The 24,689-nt window shown below is 34.7% G+C and overlaps 1 protein-coding gene across 1 annotated transcript; it reads left to right on the forward strand.

The window, feature by feature from the left end:
- Window positions 1–2,328: 2,328 nt before the first annotated feature.
- SoxN (SRY-box transcription factor soxNeuro) lies at window positions 2,329–3,871 on the forward strand. Its single transcript, XM_089631146.1, has one exon. It carries the CDS (start codon window positions 2,553–2,555, stop codon window positions 3,720–3,722), a length of 1,170 nt encoding a protein of 389 aa, XP_089487272.1. The 5' UTR covers window positions 2,329–2,552; the 3' UTR covers window positions 3,723–3,871.
- The last annotated feature ends 20,818 nt before the right edge of the window (window positions 3,872–24,689 follow it).

Here is a 24,689-nt window from a genome sequence, read left to right on the forward strand (position 1 = left end):
GTAACTGGTTGATTACTTGTAACAGTGTGTAAACAAAGCGGTTTAAAACAAAGTGATTTTTTAAATAAATTAAATTTAAAGGTAGGTAAATGATCACGGTAATCGATATCATTAGGATGAATTTTAGTATTGTGTAGCTCCGTTTTATATGAAAAATTATTTCAAAGGTAATGTGTTAGGATTGTTTTTAGGTATTATCAGTGCATTGACAATTCGACTGCTCCAATTTCCGGCCGGCCCTGTCCACTTAGGTACACTGCCTTCTGTCTTTTCCAGGCGAAGAAATCAGCGTTTTTTGTATGCATAAAAGCAGTGCACAAAGTAATTGGGGGTTTTCACCCTTTCTGCGATCGGCAGTCGGGCCCAAAGCTGGGACTTTTCCATTGTGACGTCACGGCCGAAGAAAGCGGAAAAGTCAATAACCTTCGATTCAAAACATCCCATCGCTATTCAATATGCCGCTTTTGTATAGAGAGCTAGGTCAACTATCTATAGGTACCTACTGATAAATCAACCCCTTACGCAATAACTATTTACATAATAATATTATTTAGATATCTAGATAGACGTTTAAACTCTGCTTTATTTCAATACCTACAGATCATAAGCATGTAAGTAGGCTTAACTAAAACCAAATAAGTAGGTAATTACTTATACCGCTTTAATTCCTGCTACATAATATTATGGTAGGTAAGAAGATACTTCGTTTTTTTAAATTCAATATATTGTATTGGTTTTCCTAACTAGGTAAGTAGGTAGGTACCTTATGAGATTACCCAGATACAGTCAAATCATTTTAAAGAGGGCACGTTTATTTTTTTTTGCACACGCCGATAGTAGGTATTGAAAATTTCAAATAAGATTTTGATACGCAGCAACGTTCATCAATTTTTGTATTTATTTTAAATTTAATAATTAATTTTTGTATTTTTTTGTAGGTAGATAGGTATGTACTTTGTATCTTGATGAAATAATGAACGAAACATGTAGATGTTAGGAAATTTTTTAATTTAATATATAAGTATATTTACTTAGTGTTTATTGGGATAACTGTAAGAAATTAAAAAAACCGGATTTACCTACCGATTAGCTCGCCTTTCACACTTTTATGTGTAGGTACTTAACAATAGTACCTACTTGAATTAACTATTACTTTAGTATTTTGAATTTAAAGACAAGCCTTAATAAGGATAAATAATATTTATTTTGTTATGTATCCAGTCACTACACAAATAAGGATCTCTTTTAAATGATTTACCTGTATCTAGGTAGATAAACGATTCACATAACGAACATTTATTGTAGATATTATTAAATTTGGCGAAAATAGATAAATGTGTATGTTTGTAGATACCTACATACCTACCTAATTCACAATGTGTACCTATTTACAATAATAATTTTTTTTTAAATCAAACTGTTAAAGATATTGAATATCACTTTAAAAATAACGAAATGACAAAAAATCTCTTAAAAATAATAAATATCTAATAATTAATTATCATTTTCAATATTATCTATCTCTTCTAAACTCCGCTCCCAGTGTTTTCAAATGTCCACCATATTGTAAACGTCAAACGTTAAAAAAATCAATTATTTTTAAAATTATACTACCTAAGCAGTTTTTTTTTCTTATGAACCAGCAGGTACTTACCCAGGTATTTTTTAGTTAACTAGTAGGAAGGTAGCTGAATATTGAGGAATTTCAGAAAACGTTCAACTTTTTAAAACAAAAATTGTCATTAATTTGGATTTCTTTTTCAGGTAAACATGATACCACAGTAGATTCATTAATTGGCTATATCTACGCTAAAACAGCTAAAGATTATATACGATCGGTAGGTAGGTACTGATACGCTTAATAAAAAAAAATCCTAATTTATTTTATGAACAAAAATTAATAAAAAATGTGTGTTCATAGTAAATAGAAATTTATTGTACAATGAAATCCGTTGGTGTTGCATGTACAAGTAATATGATGAGTTCAGGGTGTACCTAAGGCGATTTGCGGTCCCACCGAGACCCCGATATCCCGCAGCTGCAGGTCTCGTTGACGGCTGCTCCCAGCTTCGCGCAGTTGCTCCTGTAGTTTGTATTTTTCAGTATTTGCCCTTGAGCCTTAATTAGTTGATACGCGTCGCGCTGCGCCGACACTGCCAGGCCAGGAAGGGGGCGCGGGGCCCCCACTCCCGAGCCTGGCCCCGCCCCTGCCTCCGCCAGCCAATGGCGACGGGCGGGCGTGCGCAGCGGCACCGGGGAGGGGGTCGGGGGGCCCAGGGGGGTGCAGGAGCTCGCCCGACCACTAAAGCCTCACAACGGAAAGGTGCTTCGACCCGCGCAGAGGTGTCCCGAGTGTCTGTCCACTATTACTGTTGCCTTTTAACCGAGCTACCGCGATCTGTGCCCGCTGTTATAACACATACATGACCAAGTTCGCGAGTGTCCGTGTCCGTGTCCGTGCATACTGACCGCCGTAGTGGCCCCGTGGCCTAGAGTGTTTATTCAAAGTGTCTCCCGTTTCCGCCAAACTGTACGCGCCGAGGGAAGAGGATATGCTGACGATGGAGTCAGATCTGAAGGGCGGCGGGCTGCACGCCGGAGTGCCGCCCCACCACGGGCTGCAGCACCCGTACGGCTCCCTGGGCGCTCTGGGCGGCATGATGGGCCTCCAGCAGCACCAGCACCAGGGCCTCCACCAGCCACACCTGCACTCGCAGCCCCCGGGCCCGTCTCCGCCCGCGCACCACCAGAGTCTGCCCTCTCACCAGGTGCACCAGCAGCACGCTCCACCGCCCAACAATAATAACAACAACAACAAGAACCAAAACTTGGATCGCGTTAAGAGACCCATGAACGCCTTCATGGTGTGGTCTCGTGGTCAACGCCGAAAAATGGCTTCAGATAATCCTAAAATGCATAATTCGGAGATATCTAAAAGACTTGGTGCTCAGTGGAAAGACTTGTCAGAAAGTGAAAAACGACCATTTATTGACGAAGCAAAACGTCTGCGTGCCGTGCACATGAAGGAACACCCCGACTATAAGTACAGGCCCAGGAGGAAAACAAAGACTCTTGCCAAGAAACAGGATAAATATCCAATGGGAATGGGAGGTGTGGGAGGACTAATGTCATCCAACGAGTCTCGCGCGCCTCCTTCACAACCACCCACCCCGTCTAGAGACATGTACCAAATGCCCAACGGCTACATGCCCAACGGTTACATGATGCACGACCCCGCTGCCTACCAGCAGCAGCCCGCCTACGGATACCCGCGCTACGATATGGGCCAGATGCAGCACGGCAGTATCAACTCTTACATGAACTCAGGCTACGGCATGTACGGAGGCGCGGCGGCGGGACAGGGCTCACCCTACGTGCAGCAGCCGGGATCCCCCTACGGCGCACAAGGCTCTCCGGGAGGATACCCGCTGCAGGGCTCGTGCCAATCACACAGCCCCAGCGGCTCGAGCGCCAAGTCTGAGCCTCTGTCACCGGGCCCGCCCATGAAGCGCGAGTTCGGCGCGCCCCCCGAGCACGCGCTGCTGATGAAGCGCGAATACGCGCCTGACGCGCTGGCCAGCATGAAGCGCGAGTACCAAGACCCCATGGGAATGAAGCGCGAGTACGGCCAGCCCGACCTGAGCCACATCATCAACATGTACCACGTGCCGGAGCCCGAGCAGCGCGCCTACGCGGCTGAGCGCGCGCTGCCCCTCATGTGAGACGCGGCCTTCCCGGGCGCGGACATCGACATCCCGCCGCTCTGAGCAGCGCTCGACGCCCGTCGCCAGCGCCCCCGCCAGCGCCCCCGCCAGCGCCCCCGCCGCCCCCGCCGCCACTGACTGACCCGCGCCGCGGTGTGTTCCTGTTTCTGTCCGAGGACTGTGGAATGTGGTCTGTAGACAGTTATCTGTGTTGACATGACCCATGTTTTGTAAATATTCACTCTAAGATCTACTTCTCGGTTATCGTGATTATTAGTTTTGATAAATTTTTGTATAATTAAGAATGGACACTGACCCGCGTGCGCTCGTTCTGTAATAAGCTCGCGAGGCCGCGGTTACGGTTAGCAGTTAGGCTGTTAAGTTTTCCCGACGGCTACCCCGGTATGAAACGATAGCGTAGATGTCTTATATTTATGAAATTGACGAATTTATTAGAGCGGATATATTATAATTTGTATTTAGGCCATATCGAGGAGGAGTGTTATTTTTTCTCTGTTAAGTTGTGCCCTGTAAATATTTGTGTGTAAAGGTCCGCCGTAAAGCTTTATGGTTTCGGGGAAGAGCGGCGGCGGTGGTCCCTTCCGGGCCCCGCCGAGCCCTCGGTCCCAGTCCCGTCCCGTCCCTGCTATCCTTTCTTCCTCTATTCCCCGAACTGTACCCACCCACCAACCCCTCCCAGTGCTTTTACAACTTGGTTATCTTATTGTTGTTAGTCGAATACTTGTGAAATATTGACAAATGTTTATAATTTTATTGTCAACTTTGATTACCTACAAAATGAACGAAAGGCGGAATGAATGCGCGAAAGAAAGAATGATAAATGTGAAAACCAAAAATACGAACAACCTGTAAATACTTATAGCCTGTAATAACAAATATTAGAGTTTAAGACGGAAGCTATTGGCTGAGGCCGCTACACTGTACGCCGTAGAGGCCGCCTGGCACTACATTCCGATAGAATATCAATCATCACCATCTTGCATTGTACAAATTATTGTTCTCGAATCAAACTGCATATGGTATGCTAAATTATATGCATCTTTCTTTATACAGTGAGTGTTAATAGTCAGTGGATTAAAAAATATACGAGATTTGAAGTTAACAGTTGTGTATTTATATTATCTACCATCACCCGAATTGGTTCCTTCTTCCTGCTTTCTGCTTCCCGACGTAGAGCGAACTCCATCTACCAAACCCAAGGTAATCACTTCTTTTCAGTATTAATTTGAGTAATTCGTTCATTTGTGTTAGAGAAAGAACTTATTCTAAAACTTATCATGCATTTATTGATATGCGTCATTTTCTAGTTACAAAATTCAAAGTATTTAAAAACCTGATAAGATAATCGGTATCTTTCAGGTCTTGGAAAAAAATCAGGATGGCGCCAGCATTTTTACCCGACTGAAATATTTTAAACAATTTGTTTGCCTTGGGGTTTGTTTCAGTAAAAACAATTACTTCGGGGTAGCGACATCTTCTGACCATAAAAAAGAAAGCTGATTTTAAAATATGTTGTCCCTTTTTTTTTTACTTAGTATTGCGGTACCTACTAGAAGTACATTTTCTAGAAAGATAACGAAAAAAGATATTTATGTTCATTACGGTTTCCGTGAAATAATTTGTTTTAAGTGATTTTAGTCAATATTCTTCTGTTGAACGATATTTAAAACCTCGGAATTCAGATTCTTGAATTTTTTTTTCTAATAAGTACTTACTTAAAATGAAAATTATACAATATTTAAATACACTAAGTTGTTCTAGAGAAATCTAAGCCATACCGGAACTCATCACTTAAAATTTACTCATTTAATATTGAATTTCATATTAATAAGTTAGGTATTAAATCAACCTATGTATTTAAAAAAAGGGGTAAGAGAAATAGAGTAAAAAGTTTTTTTACATATCTAAAAAAATAACGATTTTCAAACAATAACAAAATATAATTTAAACGTTCAAAACACACACAAACAAAAGGTAAAAAAAATGCTAATATTTTTTAAATTTTATGTTATTAATTATCACATTAGTTATATTATATCGAACATTTAAAACATTTTTTCGGCACATCGTTACAGAACAAACATCTCGTGACTTGTTTCATTAAAGTTATGTGGAAAAAAAGCTAATAAACAACTGATTCCTGAATATCAACAATTCCCACTTAGACAATAGTTTATAAAGAAAACAAATATTTAAAATTACATAAACATATACACATTGTTCTCTTTGACATTGGTGACTTTGACGGATATCAAAAAGATATGTAGATAAAGGAAATTTCCCCACTTCATTTAAATAAAATATTGAAAAATAAACGGATGAACTTTCAATTAGTCACTGACAAGTTGAGAGAAAGAAAAATGAGTTGAATTTATTTAAAAATAAGTATTTATATAAACAACCTTTTAAAATGCCTCAGAAAAATATTTTAAAATGTATCTTCAATTTATTTAAGTTTAATTTCCGAAATATTTTATTTCATAACGCTTTTAATATAAATTTCGTTATTTTTTAGGACCCAAAAATTTCAGTTCGAAACATAATTATATAAATAAACACATCAACTCACACCTCTTAAACGACATAAACATTCCATTTAGCTAATAAATTTACTACTACGATTCTTTTCAATTCGCTCACAAAAGAAACGCGAAAATAGAATAATAGGTATTTAAAGTAGCGATACCTACCACCTGAAAACAATAATTGATACCTTATTCAATATTATTAAATTATATTATTCCGTTTATTAGTGAACCAGTAATTAAATAATTTTTTTATAATTACTATGGTGATGGATAATTTCTTTCGATGTTATTTACGATAGGTTGCTGTAAATCTAAATTTAAAGGGTGAGATAAGCAGTTCACATGTATTTATTTAAAAAAGTCTTGTTGATATAATTACAATATCAACTTAGGCTGCGACGGTATTCAAACCTGCAATATCCCGTCAAGTCGTTACAGCGCAGCTCTTTAATTATGAATTTTATTCAAAGCCGCCACTAGATTTTGGATTAGGTACCTACGTACTTATTATTTTCTCATTTTAAAAATTACATTTCTTTATTTTGTAATTAAACCGTTTTTACATTATTTACTAAGCCTCCGTGGTAGCGAGCTGAGATCACGGGTTCAAATCCCAGAGTGCACAAGTAAATTTTATTTAATTCATTTGTGTTATTTCATTATTTATTAATTAAAAATAATATACTTGCGACACGTTTTCAGAATGGAAGATACTAATAAATAAAAAGTATCACCATGGTGTAAGACCACCATTCAGAATTGAAACGTTACTTGAAATAGCTTTAGCCGTGTTAAGGGACCATATATGAATACCCAGGTAGGTACTCTCCCACCTTCCTCTCCCCCATCTCCTTTCCACACTACCTTCAGCTTCAAAACATACTCCATAATTGGGGATGTCATAGTTTAACTGGCCGCAGACGGTTGTGAGCAGTTAAAACTCGTGCGGTATTCACGTAAAAAAAGACATAGATATTTTCATTAACATCATAGATAATATCATTCGTATCTTTTCCTAAATTTAAAACACCTCTGGAGATTGAAACTATCAACACATATGTTATTTTATTAAAAAATTAAATTTCTTCCCAAGTGCTCTTTGTTCGGGGACCTTGTCCTATAAGAATAATGTACGTTTTGGCAAATCTATTCCTTGGATTAGATAGAAGCTTAGTTTTAAAAACGGAACTCACGGTTAAGTTCTTAAATTATTTATATAGTGCTACGCATATTCAAGATGAATCTCCGATATTGTTAATTTTTATTTTTTTATTTGAGTATATTCAGGAAACATAAAGTTATACATGTGAATTAATTTTGCATTTAAGATATTGAATATAAAATAAATCAGTTAAGTTCCATTTACAATATATTTTATGGTTATATGTAAGGAAGCAAGTAGATATTTAAAGTTATACCTAAGTAAAAGAAAAAAGAGAAAAGGGTTGACGAACAATACATAAGAATTGTTTTGGTCCATTATAAGGTTAATTTTATTTTTTAAATATTAAGGATACAGTGGAAAATACCAATTTCTCTTAAGGAATTGTAATAATAATAATAACATGGCATTTATATAGTGCAGTTTAGTGAAGTTTGAATTGTTATATTTATTATATTAGATATAAAATTCAATATCATATAGTATTAGATATTCCTAATTTAAATTTAAAATGGTCTACTGTAAGATTCGTATTGTTCTTTACGAACGCCTTTATTAGGACTATGAAAAACAAACCCTACGAGTTGCAGTTATGACTTGATAATCTGAAGCAATATCCATGTTTCACCGCTATCTCGCGGCGGATCGACATAATAATTTCAGATTTGCATTCATTGCCAAAGCGAACATATTCTTTCAACCCTCAGCCCTTTGGTATTTTAAAACCGTCATAAATTCAAGCAATCCCTCACGTAACGGGTGCCTAAATAAAAATCAAAGATTACAGTATAAATAAACATAATACAACAAGAGTTAATATAAACTAAGAAACTGGATTTTTTTCTAATTATCAGTTAAATCTGAACACGTAAAAGAGGTGACTCGGAAGTCTATGATACTCTTAGGTATTGTGTTAAAAGGAAAAGGCTTAATTGCTAATTTAATAAAAAAAATCTTTAAATTATTGGTAACGCGCTTAAAGAACAGGATTGCAGACCGTTCTCTGATAAACTTTTAGTAAATTTCTAATATATCGAAACACGTATTCCTGCACCTGAGTTTGCTTTGACAATATACAATAACGAAATGTGATAACATTCAAATTTTTATGAATTCGTCTTCCGACATCGTGATAATATTTTACTAAAAGTCTATCAGGAAACATATCAATTAATTCGTTAAGGGCCTGCAATCCTATTTTTAACTGAATTAAGAATAATTTGAAGAGATTTTAATAAATCAACAATATTCAATCTTTCTATTTTTGTGCGTACTAAAGTACTTATTTAATAAAAATCCTTGCTTGATTTATTTTTAACACATTCATCGAGTATATTTAAGGCAAACAAATCACGTTTTTTAAAAGAATCATTAAAAGTTCTACAATCGTAATAAACGTTTTAACATTACTCAAATCAAACAGTTATTTTGTGTTTTTTGTAGTAATTTTATTGATTTAACACACCTACGTGTAGTAAATACCCACATGGTTAATAAACTCCTTAAAACACAACGAGGTATAAACTTTCGCGATGTTGATTAAAAATCAGTCTGCTAATAATAAAACGGGTGATTTTGATAGGTCAATAAAGCAATATAAAATTTGAGGAATGTTCGTTGTTAAAAGAAAAGAATTACACATATTTATAATACTATATGCGGGAAGTTGAAATGACCTTATCAAACATTTTATGCATTTCATTTAATTTTATGCAATTTATTGTTTATCATAAGGCTGTATCTCAAAGTTAGTCAATTCACCCAAAGGTTATATATGTAGGTAAATATATAGGTTCTAGTCGGTGCCTAAACTAAAGAGGGCTATGGTCTCTAGAATCAAACCTATTGAAATTTTGTTCATTATTTTACAGAAGTCAACGAACTTAAAAACTTAATAATAATAGATTTATAATTATAGATTTTCACACAAACATATTTCCGGCGGGAATTAGGGTAGTTCTACCTTTTACGCTTGTTCTACTTGAATGGCGGAAAAGACATTGCTGTCCGATAATTTTATATAAATATTTTGCATCAATCTCTTTTTAAGGGTCTCAACTATATGTATATGTATTCAAAAATGTGATAAAGCCTTCCCCATCTTCATGTTCGTGTCTTTTGTGTGGAAGAATATTTTATAAAAAGGAAACACTATTTAAGCCCGTAGAACGGGTAACACATCTTTACACTTATCGCACCGAAAATGCGTAAGTTTTTTAGTAAGAATTTGTGCGAAAATGGAATAAAAATTGTAATAAATACGTACATTTTTACAAATTAACATCACTAAATGGCCCAATGCTGACCTTATGGCGATACCATACGTAGTAATGCAAAATCATGTGTTTTTGGTTTGAAAATTTGGTCGCCTAGAAATGTTTCAGATGCTTTAATTAAATACTGCGAGTAGAATACATTTTGGCCTTTGAAATAATCGAGTATTTTTTAGTAAGTAATTAAGTATTTTTATAAACCCAGAAAAAAATTATGTAATGGCCTATGAAAACTGCTTTAAAGTTCAAAATCTCCTACTTACGAACCCATTATAGGTTATGATTTTATTGTTTAATGTGGAAAATTAAGTTATTTATAAAATGATCGAAAAAAAATTAAATATTTATGCCTGAACATCCACAAAATAAAATAAAAGGCACTTTTGGCCATGTTTTTTTCTTGCATAGATCAAAACAGGCGGATGGTGTTGAGCGGGAATTTAAACCTTATCGCCATCTACGTAAGGGTTGTTATTGATAGCGGCTCATTTTAAAATATTACACGATGTAGTGCATTGCCTTAAGTTTAGTTTATGAAGTGTTTTTTATAAAAGTAGGCTTTAATTTCGAAATATCATTTTATAGTTGGGGTGTGACCAAGCTCTTTAAAAAATATATATATATTTTCTCGATTGGGAACCTTTTGTTCTCGAATGGAAACCTTCTTTTCTCGATTGGGAACCTTGTTTACACCCGCGTGAAGTGTGTTAAGATTGTATATTTTTACATTATGCATCCATCTTGTTTTTCATCATACTTCTTATAGATTCAGAAATTCACATGAAAACTCATAATTCTTTGCCGATCTGTTTATCAAATAAATTGATTTTAGGTATCTGTTTAATAAGCATCATAATAAGGTTCATACAACTTACATAATTGTTAGAAGTAAGTGTCCACCCGGCTTTGGCCGTTTATCACCTGTTATCTTATTGAACAATGCGTAACTATGAACATGTAATCTTACTTAATTTAAAAAAAAATTAATTAAATTTTTTTTTAAAATTAATTGCACACTTGAATGCTCCATGAAGACAAATGAGTTTCGCTAATTTATTAAAATCCTGTTAAAACGGGATAGCAGGTCCTTAAAGTCCTTCTTAACTAACAGTTTTATATGAAACCTATCTATTCATTCGTAAAAGACCTGCAGTCCCAAGTTTAACAGAATTAAGAAAATTTTTAAGAACACTCAATATTAGTATTTTTTATCCGTGTGCGTCAATTTTTTAACACTGACGTCAGAAACTTCATGGCACCAGTGCATATATTTAAAGAGTTTGCTGCTTTTTATTTCTCATAGAAAAAATATATCTTTATGTATTAGGAAAATATCTGTGTGAGCGGAAATAACATAGTATGATATGAAAAATAACGCCGAAGCTCATAATTCAACACGCAAAAGTACGTAGGTACTAAGATTTAATATAATGTATTTTAACTTTTAACCAAGAACCTTCCTGTTTTTTTTGCATCACACTGTAAAATGGGGATCCTCCTTGTTTAGAAGGAATTAATTTAATTCCCCCTCATAACCTGCGGTATCAACAATCACAGCCCAATAAGGGATGAACCGAATATGTGTCCTCACTTCTGAAATCTGCTTCAAAATTATGGTTAGCTTCGTAAGGGTGGCTTGGGATAGTATGCAGATTCTAATACATACGTTATTTCTAACACTAAACAAATGAAAATTGGAGAATAAATGTCAAACACTTGCAGTGAATATTAAAAATGTGATGTTTCAGGTATTAACTTTATGAAAGCTTCACACAATCATTTCTTATCTTGAAAATGACACGACGTTTTCTTAAAAAAAATCACCTCAAGGGACTTCAAATGAAATTTTAGTTAGTTGAACCGGAGTTACGCAAGACATACGTACAATCAAAATTAGTATTTAAGAAGATTTTTATAACTCGTACTCAGTTCGTAATTACCACTCTAGCGTTTTTTGGCATACTAGCCCTTTTGTGTGAATTTTCATAAAAACGATGATGTATGTGAAAATAAGTATCTGAAAGTAAAATTCGTAAGTAAGATAATATTAAATCCTGATAAAAATGTGATAGTAAACCGTTTCCTATTAAATTTTTAGTACAATATTTTATTAGGAAACCTGTCATTTCATTCGTTAAAGGCCTGCATTCCCGTTTTTAACAAGAATAAATAATTTGAAAGGATTCTTAAATCAGTAATTTTCTCCGTGTATCTTTCAAGTAACACAGGTACTAGCAACACTACCTGTTTGGTAAATAATCTCACGTTTAGTTGAGGTACTTATTTTACTCGTACAATACGCCAAAACTGCAATCCATAGTAGGAAGTTATGGAGCCAGATTTATTATCCAGGTACAAATGACGAAACAACTCATGCTAATTGAGAAATTTTTTGACACAAATTAGACACACGTGGAATAAATTGAGGAAGGTAATATTTATTTTATTGTATGGAGATTGGAATACCCGCTAAAAACATTAGAATTTATAATTTTCTTACTCATATAAAAAAACATTATTTTTAAAGAAAACTCCTGGAAGTTAATAATTTTATCCAGACGTTCATATTATGATAGTTGGTAGTAAATAACTAGATAGGTACTAACGCCATACTCCTATCGTAATATTCACGGTTCTAACTACTTACTCACCTTAAGGCGATGCCATACGTAGTAATGCAAATTCATTATATGCGATACCATACGTAGCGATGCGATGCCATACGTAGTTATCCAAATCATGTGTTTTTGATTTGAAAATTTGGTCGCTTAGAAATGTTTCAGATGCTTAAATTAAATACTGCGAGTAGAATACCTCTTGGCCTTTGAAATAATCGAGTATTTTTTAGATAAGTCTTTTTATAAGACCCGAAAAAAATAATGTAAAGGCCTATGAAAACTGCTTTAAAGTTCAAAATCTCCTACTTACGAACCCATTTTCGGTTATGATCTTATTATATAATGTGGCAAATTAAGTTATTTATAAAATGATAGAAACAAATGAAATATTTATGCCTGAAGATTGACAGATAAAATAAAAGGCACTTTTTGGCCATGTTTTTTTCTTGCATAAATCAAAACAGGCGGATGGTGTTAAGCGGGAATTTAAACCTAATCACCATCTCCGTAAGGGTTGTTATTGATAGCGGCTCAATTAAAAATACTACACGACGTAGCGCATCGCCTTAATATAAACATGTAGGTTCCCATATACTTAAGGGTGGATTATTTTCGTTACAGAAGAACAATTGAAAACAAGGGAAAGAGAGGTGAGTATAGAGAATTAGTTGGTAATAAATGAAGTTACCATAGACATTCAAATTGATAGACCAGCCTATCAGGGAAACGGGAACTAAGTGCGTGGAGCGCGGGAGACGGTGTGACCGTATCTGATAATAAATGAATCTGAAAGTATACAGGCAACTCGCATTGTAATATATATATTCAGTCCACGAACATAAAATTTTCATACTAATTAATAGACCTTTTTACAGTGGCGCGCGAATTGCAGTCTTTCGTAAAAACTTAAAATCCTAAATCGGTATATATAAACAAAAGTTTGGATTTGTTCCGAAATTTAATATTTTGTTACACTATTTAGTTATAATTTACCCACCTCACTCATTTGTAGCGTCGCTACGCTAGGCGGTTTGTTATCGGCATGATACCCGGATTTCATGTTAGGTCAAGTCTATCAATTTGTCGATGTCTATGAAGGTAACCTTTACCAGAGTAGGTATTCGATTAGAATTTTTTCAGTATCGCCATGGTGAGATTTCATCTTTCAAAATGATTTTTTTCTGTAAATAGCTTTAGCTGAGTTAATTACTTACCTAATGTGAAAAGTCATATATGTACATTCCAACTATCTTCTTCCCGGTGTCAATTTCTTCAACCTGACAATATTCTCAGAAATTGGCAATGTCATGGTCCCACTATCTCTGGGCAGTTTGAACTAATGCGATAACCAAAAGCATAATGAATTGCAATTTAGTGCTTATACCTAATAATTTAAAGCGAAGTTAGGAAGCTAGGCTTCCGAGAGTGATTACCGAGGGACCAATACCAATTAGCATTAATCTTGATTTATTGAAGAATTCACATTAAATACTTACACTATCAGCATTATTCGACTCACCGTTGAATGAAGGACTACCTAGGATTATTCCCCCTTTCTTATCAAGATAGATTTGCGTATAGTTCCTTCTTCATTGAGCCCAAGAGGGCTGTGGTTTACTTATGACAATTGGAAATCACAATAATTCGATCGGCATAATATCCCGATTAAACCCAAGGCCGATTAAACCTTCTAAGATAAAAAGCATTCATTATTATTTATTTCTCTATAAACAACAAAAAGTTGATAAAAATGAGAATTATGTATGTAAATCCAATTCGATGTGACAATAAAGAGTGACAGAATCGATAAAATTTGACAGGAATGTTTTACTCAACATAGCTTTGGACTTTTTGTTGGTTCATCACTTCTAATTAATTATAATAAGTAGATTCTTGGAACTTATAGGATACATCCAGTGAGAGACAATCTGATATATGTTAGAAGTATGTTCTGGGCGTGAAGTAAGCTCAGTTTTTCCTCACTTCTGAAGAAATGTAGGTATATAATTTTAAAATATCGAAGTTGTTTCTTATACTACCTATGTTATAACCCATACTAATTGGAATTTAACGAGTTCGGTTTTACTGCTTATCGGGGCGGTTATTTTTACGGTTAGTTCCTGTTATTTCCCATGAATGGCACGGACTTTACTACAGTTATAGTAAACCTACGAGTAATTACAAATGTAGTTTCAAAAAGCTTAAGTTTGGGAATCGCCCAAGAAATAAGTCCGTTTAGCAAGTAACATTTATCATGTAGGATTAACCACAAATCGGAGAATGGGAAGACATAATTTAAGTATGATATTATACTAATTACATACATATTTTGTGACACTGTCGTATTTATTTAGCGAATCTGAAAACCATATTTTTTTTCTAGCTACTGTCTTATTATTGACATATTATGCCTTACGAGAGATGGAAATACTTATAGATATTTTGAAAAAGGGGTAAATGCAGGACTGAATGCGGTTGGCGCTAGCAAAAAATGTTCAAAGAAGCGAAGCTAACAGTCCACAATGGAGTGCTGGCACCTACCCTGATGTGTGGCAGTGAGGCATGGAACAGGCAGAGGAAGGCAAAGGAAGAAGGAAGTAAACTGGTTGCTGTAAAAATGAGATCTCTAAATCGTATGTGTGGTGAAACCAGGTATGATCGTGTGTGAAATGTGGAGTTTCGCAAAGAATGCAAGGCCGTAATGAGTAAAAAAGGAATACTAAGATGAATTGGACGTGAAGAGCGAATGAACGAAGAATGAATACTATTTTACGTGAAATAGAATGGTAAAAAAAGTCGGGGACGCCTGTGGAAGACATGCGATGATCAAGTGAACCAAATATTTGAATAGGGCCACGTCAAGATTCAGAATAACAGAAGAGTATGTATGGGAACGAGGCAAAGAGTGTACGCCAAGACCGAGATCTTTGACTGTCCATCCTCTGCCCATGCCGTGATGGTTAGTTAGTCAGTTTGCTGTAAGGTTCAGAGTGGAAGATACTCACAGTGACAATTCATTAACAAAAGGAAGCTTGCGTGGCTTTCGAAGTGTTTAATGACCTTTCCTTTCTTTTCTCACTACCTTCAGCCTCACAACATACTTCAATTGGGGATGCCATAGTTGCATTGGCTTCAGACAGAAAATAAAAGTTTCACGTTACCTAAGTAAAAACATATATCAATAGGAATGTATGGATAAATCTATCTTCTATTGTTTCATGCATTCCATTCGCATGAATATAATAATGTAATTTTTGTTAACCTACATAGAGTTACAACTATAATATACCGCAACAGAATAGTGTAATAGGAACCGCAGGTTAAACATATGCAGAACTAGGCTACAATAACCTATTTAGCATTATTATTCTATCATTATTGACATGTTGTCCGACAAATGTGAACCTTTTCACAATGTGATGGTCCGTTATTTTGTTCAAATGTAAAGACCACTATTCGTTTATTTTATTGTAAATTCATGTAAATGTTTTATTCATAAATGACTACCTACCTGAGATAATAGTAAAATATTATATTAACTAATTTTACGATAGCTTAAATTTATTATCTAACTTTATAAATCACTCTTGGAGATATAAATAATTAATAATAATAATAATAATAATGATTGAAGGGCGCTTTATAACTTAATTTATACATTTAACTGATTCCCTATCACTAAGACTTATAATCTCGATTTATTACTAGTGACTTATGTAACTTACAACTAATCCTTATAACAAAGATTATTAGCTAGTGACAAATAAGACTTATGACAAGTGACTTGCAACTTTATTTATTTTTATGACCGAGTGGGTATATACACAATAATACTGTCTTATGACTTACAACTATAGCTTAAAACTAGACTAACATTTATTTATTTTATTAATACAAGACTAAGAGGGTACATATGGTTTTTGTATATTTCTCTCTCCATGCTAGGGATGACCCTGTGTTATGGAGGGTGAATTTTACAGTTCTTGAGAGAATAACATTAATTAAACAAGTAAGTATACATAGAAGATCTACAATCGTAATGGTTATTAAATGCAATGAAAGTATGAGATTTATTTGTTTGATTATAACTATGTAGATAATTATAATGGTGAATGGATTACATGTATAATCAGAGTTACGCAAGTAAGGAACGTAAGCGTCGGTGTTGAGGGTAAGTGGTGTACATATGACTTGTTGTGGTTATGAGTACTGATGTGTGAGGGGTTAGTTTCACTTGAGGTTATAGCTATGATGTTTTTGTATTTATTGATGAACCTGGTAAAATGATATGAATTATTTGAGTAAGTGGTGACATAGGTGTTTAAAAATGATAATGGTAGTGAGAAATTTTTACAGTATCAATACATAGTTTTGTCATAATAGACTTCAATGACATTTTTATTGGTGTAGGTGGTGACTTTCTGGTACTTAGGGTCAAATTCAATTGTATATAAATAATATTTTGGTATTTCAGGGTAATAAGCAATGTTTACATAAAGACTGTTGTAATAGAAAGATATAATCATTAAGTATTATTTAGAGAGAAAGTAAGAATTGTGGCTATAGTATACTGCTTATGTATATTTATAGATAATGCGAGTGGTGTGATTGAAGAGGATTACAATGTTGGCAAGACTAGGAAAAAATAAGCCTGGATAATTTGGATTTAGTAAGTTACAGTTACATAATTATATGCTTTTACATATAAATAATAATAATACATATTGTTATGATAACTGCCCGTGCTGTTATGGGTAAGAGATATAAAATATTAAAAAAATATACGTATACCAGAATGTTATTTCGTTAACGCGGTTTAGGAAACATCACTGAAAAAAATACTGTCATTATTCTGGATACGAAAATATGACCAGGTGACTCTTTAATTTTGCTCTGAACTCGGTGTCGATCTTTTGCAAAACTATGCAGAGATTATGGACCACCAAACTTATCACCTATCACTAGAGATGGCAAAATTTAGCATTAATTTTCAGATTTTTTACCATTAACAATTGGAAATTTAGCGTTTTATAGCATTTTGAGGCATAATTTAGCATTTTGTAGCAAAATAGAAAAAAATGTATTTTTTAATGTTTTTAGCGCATATTTTAAGTATTTTTGGTAAAATATATGTTTAACCTTCATTTGCAAGTATTTCCATGTGAAAGATTATAAATAATTAATTTTAATATTAAATTAATAAGGAAGGAAACTCCAAGTACGGGTCGAACACAAACACAACAAATGCAGATTGCGATTAACATCAATAAGCGTAATATATTTCGCACAAATTGTGTGATGTCAAAAAGCAATTTTAGCCTACAGTACAAAAATACTAAATATTTACACATAAAATAGTAACAAAATTATAAAAAATCGTAGGAAAGGCTTCCAAAAATGAAATAAAGTAGGCATAATACTTTTCCCTGCACATTCACATGAAACTACCTTCCTTATGCATTTTTCTCAATTCTTCTTTAGTTGTACTGGACTAAATATTACTGTATCAGCTTCTCCAATTTGTATGGTTCTTTGACTTCTGAAATACGCTATATTCTCGGAAAGCGTTTAAATTCAGCGTACAGTATAAATTAAAAATATTAAATATTTGCACATAAATGGCTTCCAAAAATGAAATAAAGTAGGCATATTTGAAATACAGTTAAATACAAAAAACAATGGAAAAGGCACTTTACTGATTGAATGATAGCATTGCGCATGTTTCAATAGTGGGCTCCTTCATTCTCGTACGCCTGTCAGTCAATACCCGGTATTTTCGGGAAATTCGCGCCTATTTCGCTAAATAGAATAATTTAGCTGAAATACGGCCAAAATCACGTTTTTCGCGTTGATTCGCGAAATAGAAATCACTGGAAACACTTTCAGATGCCCTGAAACGCAAAGAAAACTTATAAATGCCCTATTTTCGAACCATAAATATTTTTTCGCGTTTTTAGTTAAAACGAAATTTTGCCATCTCGATCTATCACTTGAAGAAGATACTGAGAGAATATTTTTCAAATTAGGTAGGTAATTTGTTTGTTATTTTCGAACCGGATAAGAGTTCCAACCATCTGTAGTCAGTGAGACCATGACATCCCCAATAATTGGGGAATAATTACGATGTGAGACCGAATGTAGTGGGGAGGAAAATGAGATGGGGAAGAGGTAGTTTGGGAAGTACATCGCTATTCAGATCTCGTCACTTTAAGATACGTTTCAATTCTGGATGACGGTCTGTCACCATGGCAATACTGTAGTATTCTCACTCTGAAACCTGATAAATTGATAAATTTTGAAATTATACAAAATGAAACAAAATCTTAACCACTTAACCACGGTGATCATATTTTTTTATAAATTTCTACATTTTTGAAGAAACTAATTATTGTCTCACCTCACCAGGATTTGTACGTGCGACCTCCGCATAAAAGCTAATAAGTATTATTAAAAATAAAATAAAAGATTAATGATTTTACTTGGTAGGTAGGAACCTATCTATCTACCAAAAATGAACCGATTGATAAACTTATAGAATAAATTTGACGTTCTGGTTGGTAAAAAAAAAGTTTTGATTTTGAAATAAGTGCTGATTACAAGATTCCACCCTAATTTCAACAAAACGGTCATTTCTTGAAACAAATACAACTACCGACACAGTGTCGACGGGCAACAAGATCGTTATCTCCTACTATTAAAGTGCTTCGTGGCTCCTGTTTGGCTTATCAGCCGGTTGACATCACTTTCATTGTAGATACGTATCTGTTTCCCCCAAAATGTGAGGCGTGTTGAAACGAAACATTCAACACTCGGTACAAAAAATAATAATTATGATTTGTTGATTAGCCAGGTCAGAATAATATTTTACGATACACAGTGATTTGTTTATAAATACTTAAGTTTTTGAATGAAATCATGTACATTAAGGAAATGTATGCAACGCATTATGTATCTGATTTACAGCTAAGTAAATTGATGTGCTGTACATTTTTGCGTAGAAGATAAGTGACAGCTATATCGCTTTGTGGGGGTAGATAATCATACTGACATTTTGGTAGGTGTTGTTGAAAAAGCTCAAGTCTCTGGCCAACAGTAACAAGTAAAGTTGACTAAGTCATAATAATGAGGATTGAAATATATTTTTTGAACATTCAAATAAATTACTTGGCGCTACGAAAGTAGATTCTTCGATACGTACGCTGCAGTTCTATTCTCCAGTTTAAGAGTTCTAAGATACCCTCAGTCTCGCCCTGGTTAAATACGACAGTTCAGAATTGAGACGTTGTTTGAAATGGCTTAGTGACCAGAGCTGAATGGCCATGTACTCTTCCCTATCTCTTTCCCCTCTCCACTACCTTCACCCTCACAACATACCCCAATTGGTGATGCCGTAGTCTCACTGGCACCAGACAGTTAGGGGCAGTTGTTGTGACTCTTGGGCGGATTTACATAAAAAAGTTTTCAGTATTCTTACCATACTATACAGTACAAGATAATAAAAGCACACTAAAAAATAAAAGACGATAAGGATGTACATAATTAGATTCTTACACGCCCGTTCTACGTTGGTGTTGCAAAGCTGGCATGGTTATTGATAACCATTTTAACCAAACAAACGCCATGGTAACAATTATTTTATAAGCAATAATTATTCGCCTGAAACACTCATCCACATTGAAAAATCTCCTGATAATTGGCGTCATGTATCTTTTATCAGGAGATTTTTCAATGTGGATGAGTGTTTCAGGCGAATAATTATTGCTTGTAAAATAATTGTTACCCTTTGTGCTATGCATAAAAAATCTTGTCTTAAACATTAGTTTACCAAAAACTAATAATTAATATTTGACAAGTTCTAGTGTTTCACCTACAAATGTAGACAATTTGTCTCGACGCCATCTAGTGATAGAGTTAGCATTTACAATGCCTTTCTCATATAAAATAAAGTTGGTTGTTTTCAGGTGAAAAAATGTAACAAGCAGTAATTGTTGAATGAAACACTAGTATATATTGAATTATTTCGCGGATAAGAGATAAGCCGCCATAGCTCAGTGGTCAGAGCTGTCGACCGGAAATCGAAGGGACACGGGTTCGAGTCCCGTTGGCGTCATGTATCTTTTATCAGGAGATTTTTCAATGAGAATGAGGCGAATAATTATTGCTTGTAAAATAATTGTTACCCTTTGTGCTATGCATAAAACATCTTGTCTTAAACATTAGTTTACCAAAAAATGATAAACGCCATGGTAATAAGTCAAGTTTTTCACTTATTTGACCTTACGCGCTGCGTAATATTTACGCCGCGTTTATAAGTAATGGGTAAATGTACACAATATAATTCAATTCCATTGCATCACACCCCCTTCGATTACCGAGGGTAATAAAGAACGGTGTAATTAACTTGTGTCCCCTCAACAGGACATAGAAGGCAACGTGTCGTGTTCGCGTGCTCAGCATCGTCATGAAACTCAACAAGAGGAAACCGAATGAACATACTTTACTACAGTGTATTATGAATTTGTTCGATAAGCCACATCATTATTTCACCATATTTGTATTCATTAATAAACGCTACAGGTAGGTTCCAGTGGCCTTCACTTAAAAATAAACATGAAAATCATAACTTTGTGGATAAATTGTATCGTTCTCGATTTATTAGCGGTTCATGCAAACCGGTTGATTGAAAAAACTGTAGGTTAATTCCTAAAAGAGAAAAAACAACCCTTTTCATCCCTATACTAATGTTATTATTTTATTTTATTTTTATCCAGTAGAAAACATAGATTCTCACAGTAATTAATAAGACAATAACTGAAGAATTCGCCTGCATCTTAACTATTTCTCTTGAATTAACTTGATTAGAAGGGGGAAAACATATATGTAAAAGAAAATTACATAAAATAAAAGGAGAAAAGTGCACAATGTCTGTAAATAAAAATTTACGAATAATTTAACTAAAAAAACTCTTGAATATTGCTATACAGATTTTAAAAATATATATAAACGAAGAATGAGTAAGTTTTTTTTCATCGAAAATCAGACGTCAATTTTTTACCAAAAGTTGGATGTATCAAAAAAAATAATTTTGCTTAACTCCACACCGGAGACTCTGGGGAAAATAATTTCCCTAATGGCCTATGTCATCTTTGGATTTGCTGTGTAGGAGGTTTTTTTTAGGAAAGTAAGGAGAGGAAAATCTGGAAAGGAAAAAGGTACGAGGGGTGGGTAGGAATCTGGGGATAAGCGTGTTCAGAAGTGACGGACATTTGAATTCAACCATCCCACTGCGGTGCAAGTCGATGTGTCCAGAGATTCCTGCTTGAGAGGTTAAAAGATCTTCCTCAGCCAGTCTCTCCAAACCCGACGCCAAGACCTAAACTATCCTCACCCCATGAACCCGGGAACCCCTGCTAAGTCATCAAACGGGGCGAACCACTTAAGGTGAACTATGGCATAGGTGTTGTTTATCAAATGAATGGTTCACAGGGCGGCGATACCCTTTACCTGCCTCCTAAATATATCGGGTTCCTGCAGGTTTTGATTCGAACATTCTTCAGATTAGATCCCAGACTAGGCTAGTTGTTCTGGGTTATATATTTCAGGGTCAAGGAAAACCCTTAGCACCGACCAAACTATAAAAAAGTGTTCAAAAATGAACAAAAAAGAGTTATAGGTACAGTATACCTAATATTATTTATGTTCATACTTGTGTCCCTATTAGACGCCGCTAGGATTTGAGCATATATGGATTGAGATGACCCCAATATTTATGATTTTTTGTGTTTTATTTGTAGAACGCTACTTTATACTAGGTTGTTATTTTAATTTTTTTTATTATATTTATTAAGTTAACATTAAATAAGTAATTTTATAACTTTGTTCTGATAACTTAAGATTATAAAGTTTTTTTTAAATACATTATACTCTCAGTTTTAAGGTTATCTGGAAGGAGATTGTTTATTTGTACACCCTCGTGGTCAATACTTCTTTTGCCAATTTCAATACTTACAGTATTTTTGTTATGTTGCCTAGTATAATTTTCGTGTACTTGTGACGTTTGTTTAAATGTTGTGTTTGTGTGTATAAGTCCATTTTGGATTTTGTAGATTAGGAGGCATATGTTGTATTACAAAACTAATTACATAACTATGTGTTCGTTAGTTGACTGGCATAGCTTACAGAATTTTGTAATATGGTTACTCATTTAAAGAGACAAATAGAAAAAAATAAATGGAGCTGAATTCAGCTAAATAATTATTTAGTGAAATGTTTTAATTCGCAATTTTTTGTCATATTAGTTAATTAATTTCTTCTTATTCTGAATTTTTTTTTGATTGATTTTTTTATTTCTATAATTAATAAAGATATCTAGATAAACAGTTAAACGTCAACGGTTAAAGGTTAACTCTGGATGTGCAAAATTAAGTTGGTTAATGTGAAATAAATAATATTACTAATAATATTTTTTTATAAATCCTCGCTAATGGTTGTGAAATATATTGTTTAAAATATACAGACATATACGAGTATATCAACGGGAGTAAAAAGATAAATCATTTAAATTGTTAAATTATTGTTTTCCTTTTTGCAAATTTTACGACAGTGTAACTACAAAGTAACATGAAAAGTATTTTTTGTAACTTATATATGATGTTTAATAAAATAACTTACATATTACATTTCTGCATTATTATGTATTATTCTACACGCATCGTGTCTGTAAAAGCCGTACGGGTGTTCAATCAATAAATGGAAATAAAGATTTTTAAAGAGATTTTAGAAAATATCGTAGTAATATTATAAAAGGGTTACAATTAAGTTACTGTCCTCAGCCAAGTTAATGTCCACACATATTCCAAATGTGTTTTAATTACTTTGGAAATTCAACGTAATGTGCATATTTTGGAAAAAAATACTTTTCCCGCTGTACATTACTTTTTTGGATTTTTTGATAATGGAACTCGCTCCTCCGTGAGAATGTTGGAAGCGCTGCAGTATCTGGGAAGGCCGAACATCAGTCGGCAGGCGTGGCGTGTTTATACTGCACGCGTAGCCTTTCCATGCTGCTCTTCTTAGTTGATCCAAAGCTGTACATAATATAAGGAATAGCATGAGCCTTTCAACTTTATGCTACGCATTCGTCTTTGCCTGTCGATATCATCATGAGGTAAACATGCACTTAATCATTGTACTTATTTTAGGAATTAAGATACCAGTACTTGACCTAAAGTGGTTGACGCAAGGCGCATGACAAAAAAGTTAGTTTTCTTAGAGAAAAGGGTAGTGTTACTGATTTTGATCCAAAATATTTCAATCAAAAAAAATCTTCAAAATTATCGGATAGTAGACCCAGAGAGAAAAAAACTATAACTTTGAAGTGGTCGAAGAGTTTGCCTACCTGGGCTCCATCATAACGCAGGACAACGAAGACCCAGTAGAAGTGAGAAAGCGCATCACAGCCGCTAACAACACTTACTTCGCGTTGCTGCCAGTGTTCAAATCCCGAAACGTCCATAGGAAAACCAAAATAACCCTGTATAAAACAAGTATTAGAACGGTCTTGGCCTATGGATGTGAGGCGGGAACACTGACAGCAAAGTCTGCGGAACGGCTGGACACCTTCGAAAGAAAGGTACTTCGAAAAATCTTAGGAGCGGTGCGAAGGGAGAGGCATGGAGAATCCGCCACAATAAGGAGCTATATGACATCTACCAAGCTCCCAGACTCTCTACTCATTTACGGCTCCAAAGACTAAGATGGGCCGGACATGTGCACCGAATGCCAAGCACACGTGTACCAAAGAAGGTTCTAACAGGACACCCGGGAGGCAAACGAAAGGCGGGCAGACCTAGGCTGAGATGGGAGGACGATGTCAGGAAAGATGCCAGAGGACTACTCCATGTTGCAGATTGGAAGACGACGGCCGAGGACAGAGGTCGGTGGAGGCTCATATTAATAGGTTAAAGGAGGCCAAGGCTCGAAATGGGCTGTAGCGCCATTGAAGAAGAAGAAGAAGACCCAGAGAGAAGACGCACATGACGTCATCGCCCATCGTCCTAAAAAAAATCAATGCTTACATAAAAATCTTCCTTCTCACACATCTTGTGTAAAAACAAAATGACGAATAGATGATGACTTCCGTATAACCTCTCTCTGAAACTACTATAATGAAAATAGATATTTTATCATTTTTTCACATATTTTATCATATTTGATAATATTTACCACTCGTATTAAGTAGTTGCTAGAATCTTAAAAGTAGACAAAAGGAACAAAAAAACTCTACAAACTTAGTAGACCTAAAAATAATTATATTAAATCAATTTTAATATTTTTTCCACTTATTTTGTTTTTTGACCGTTACCGGTTTCGGCTTATTATAG

Source organism: Hesperophylax consimilis, chromosome 4 (assembly GCF_061612785.1).
Source record: "Hesperophylax consimilis isolate HC1 chromosome 4, BYU_Hcon_1.0, whole genome shotgun sequence".
In the NCBI taxonomy this organism is placed as follows: Eukaryota; Metazoa; Arthropoda; class Insecta; order Trichoptera; family Limnephilidae; genus Hesperophylax; species Hesperophylax consimilis.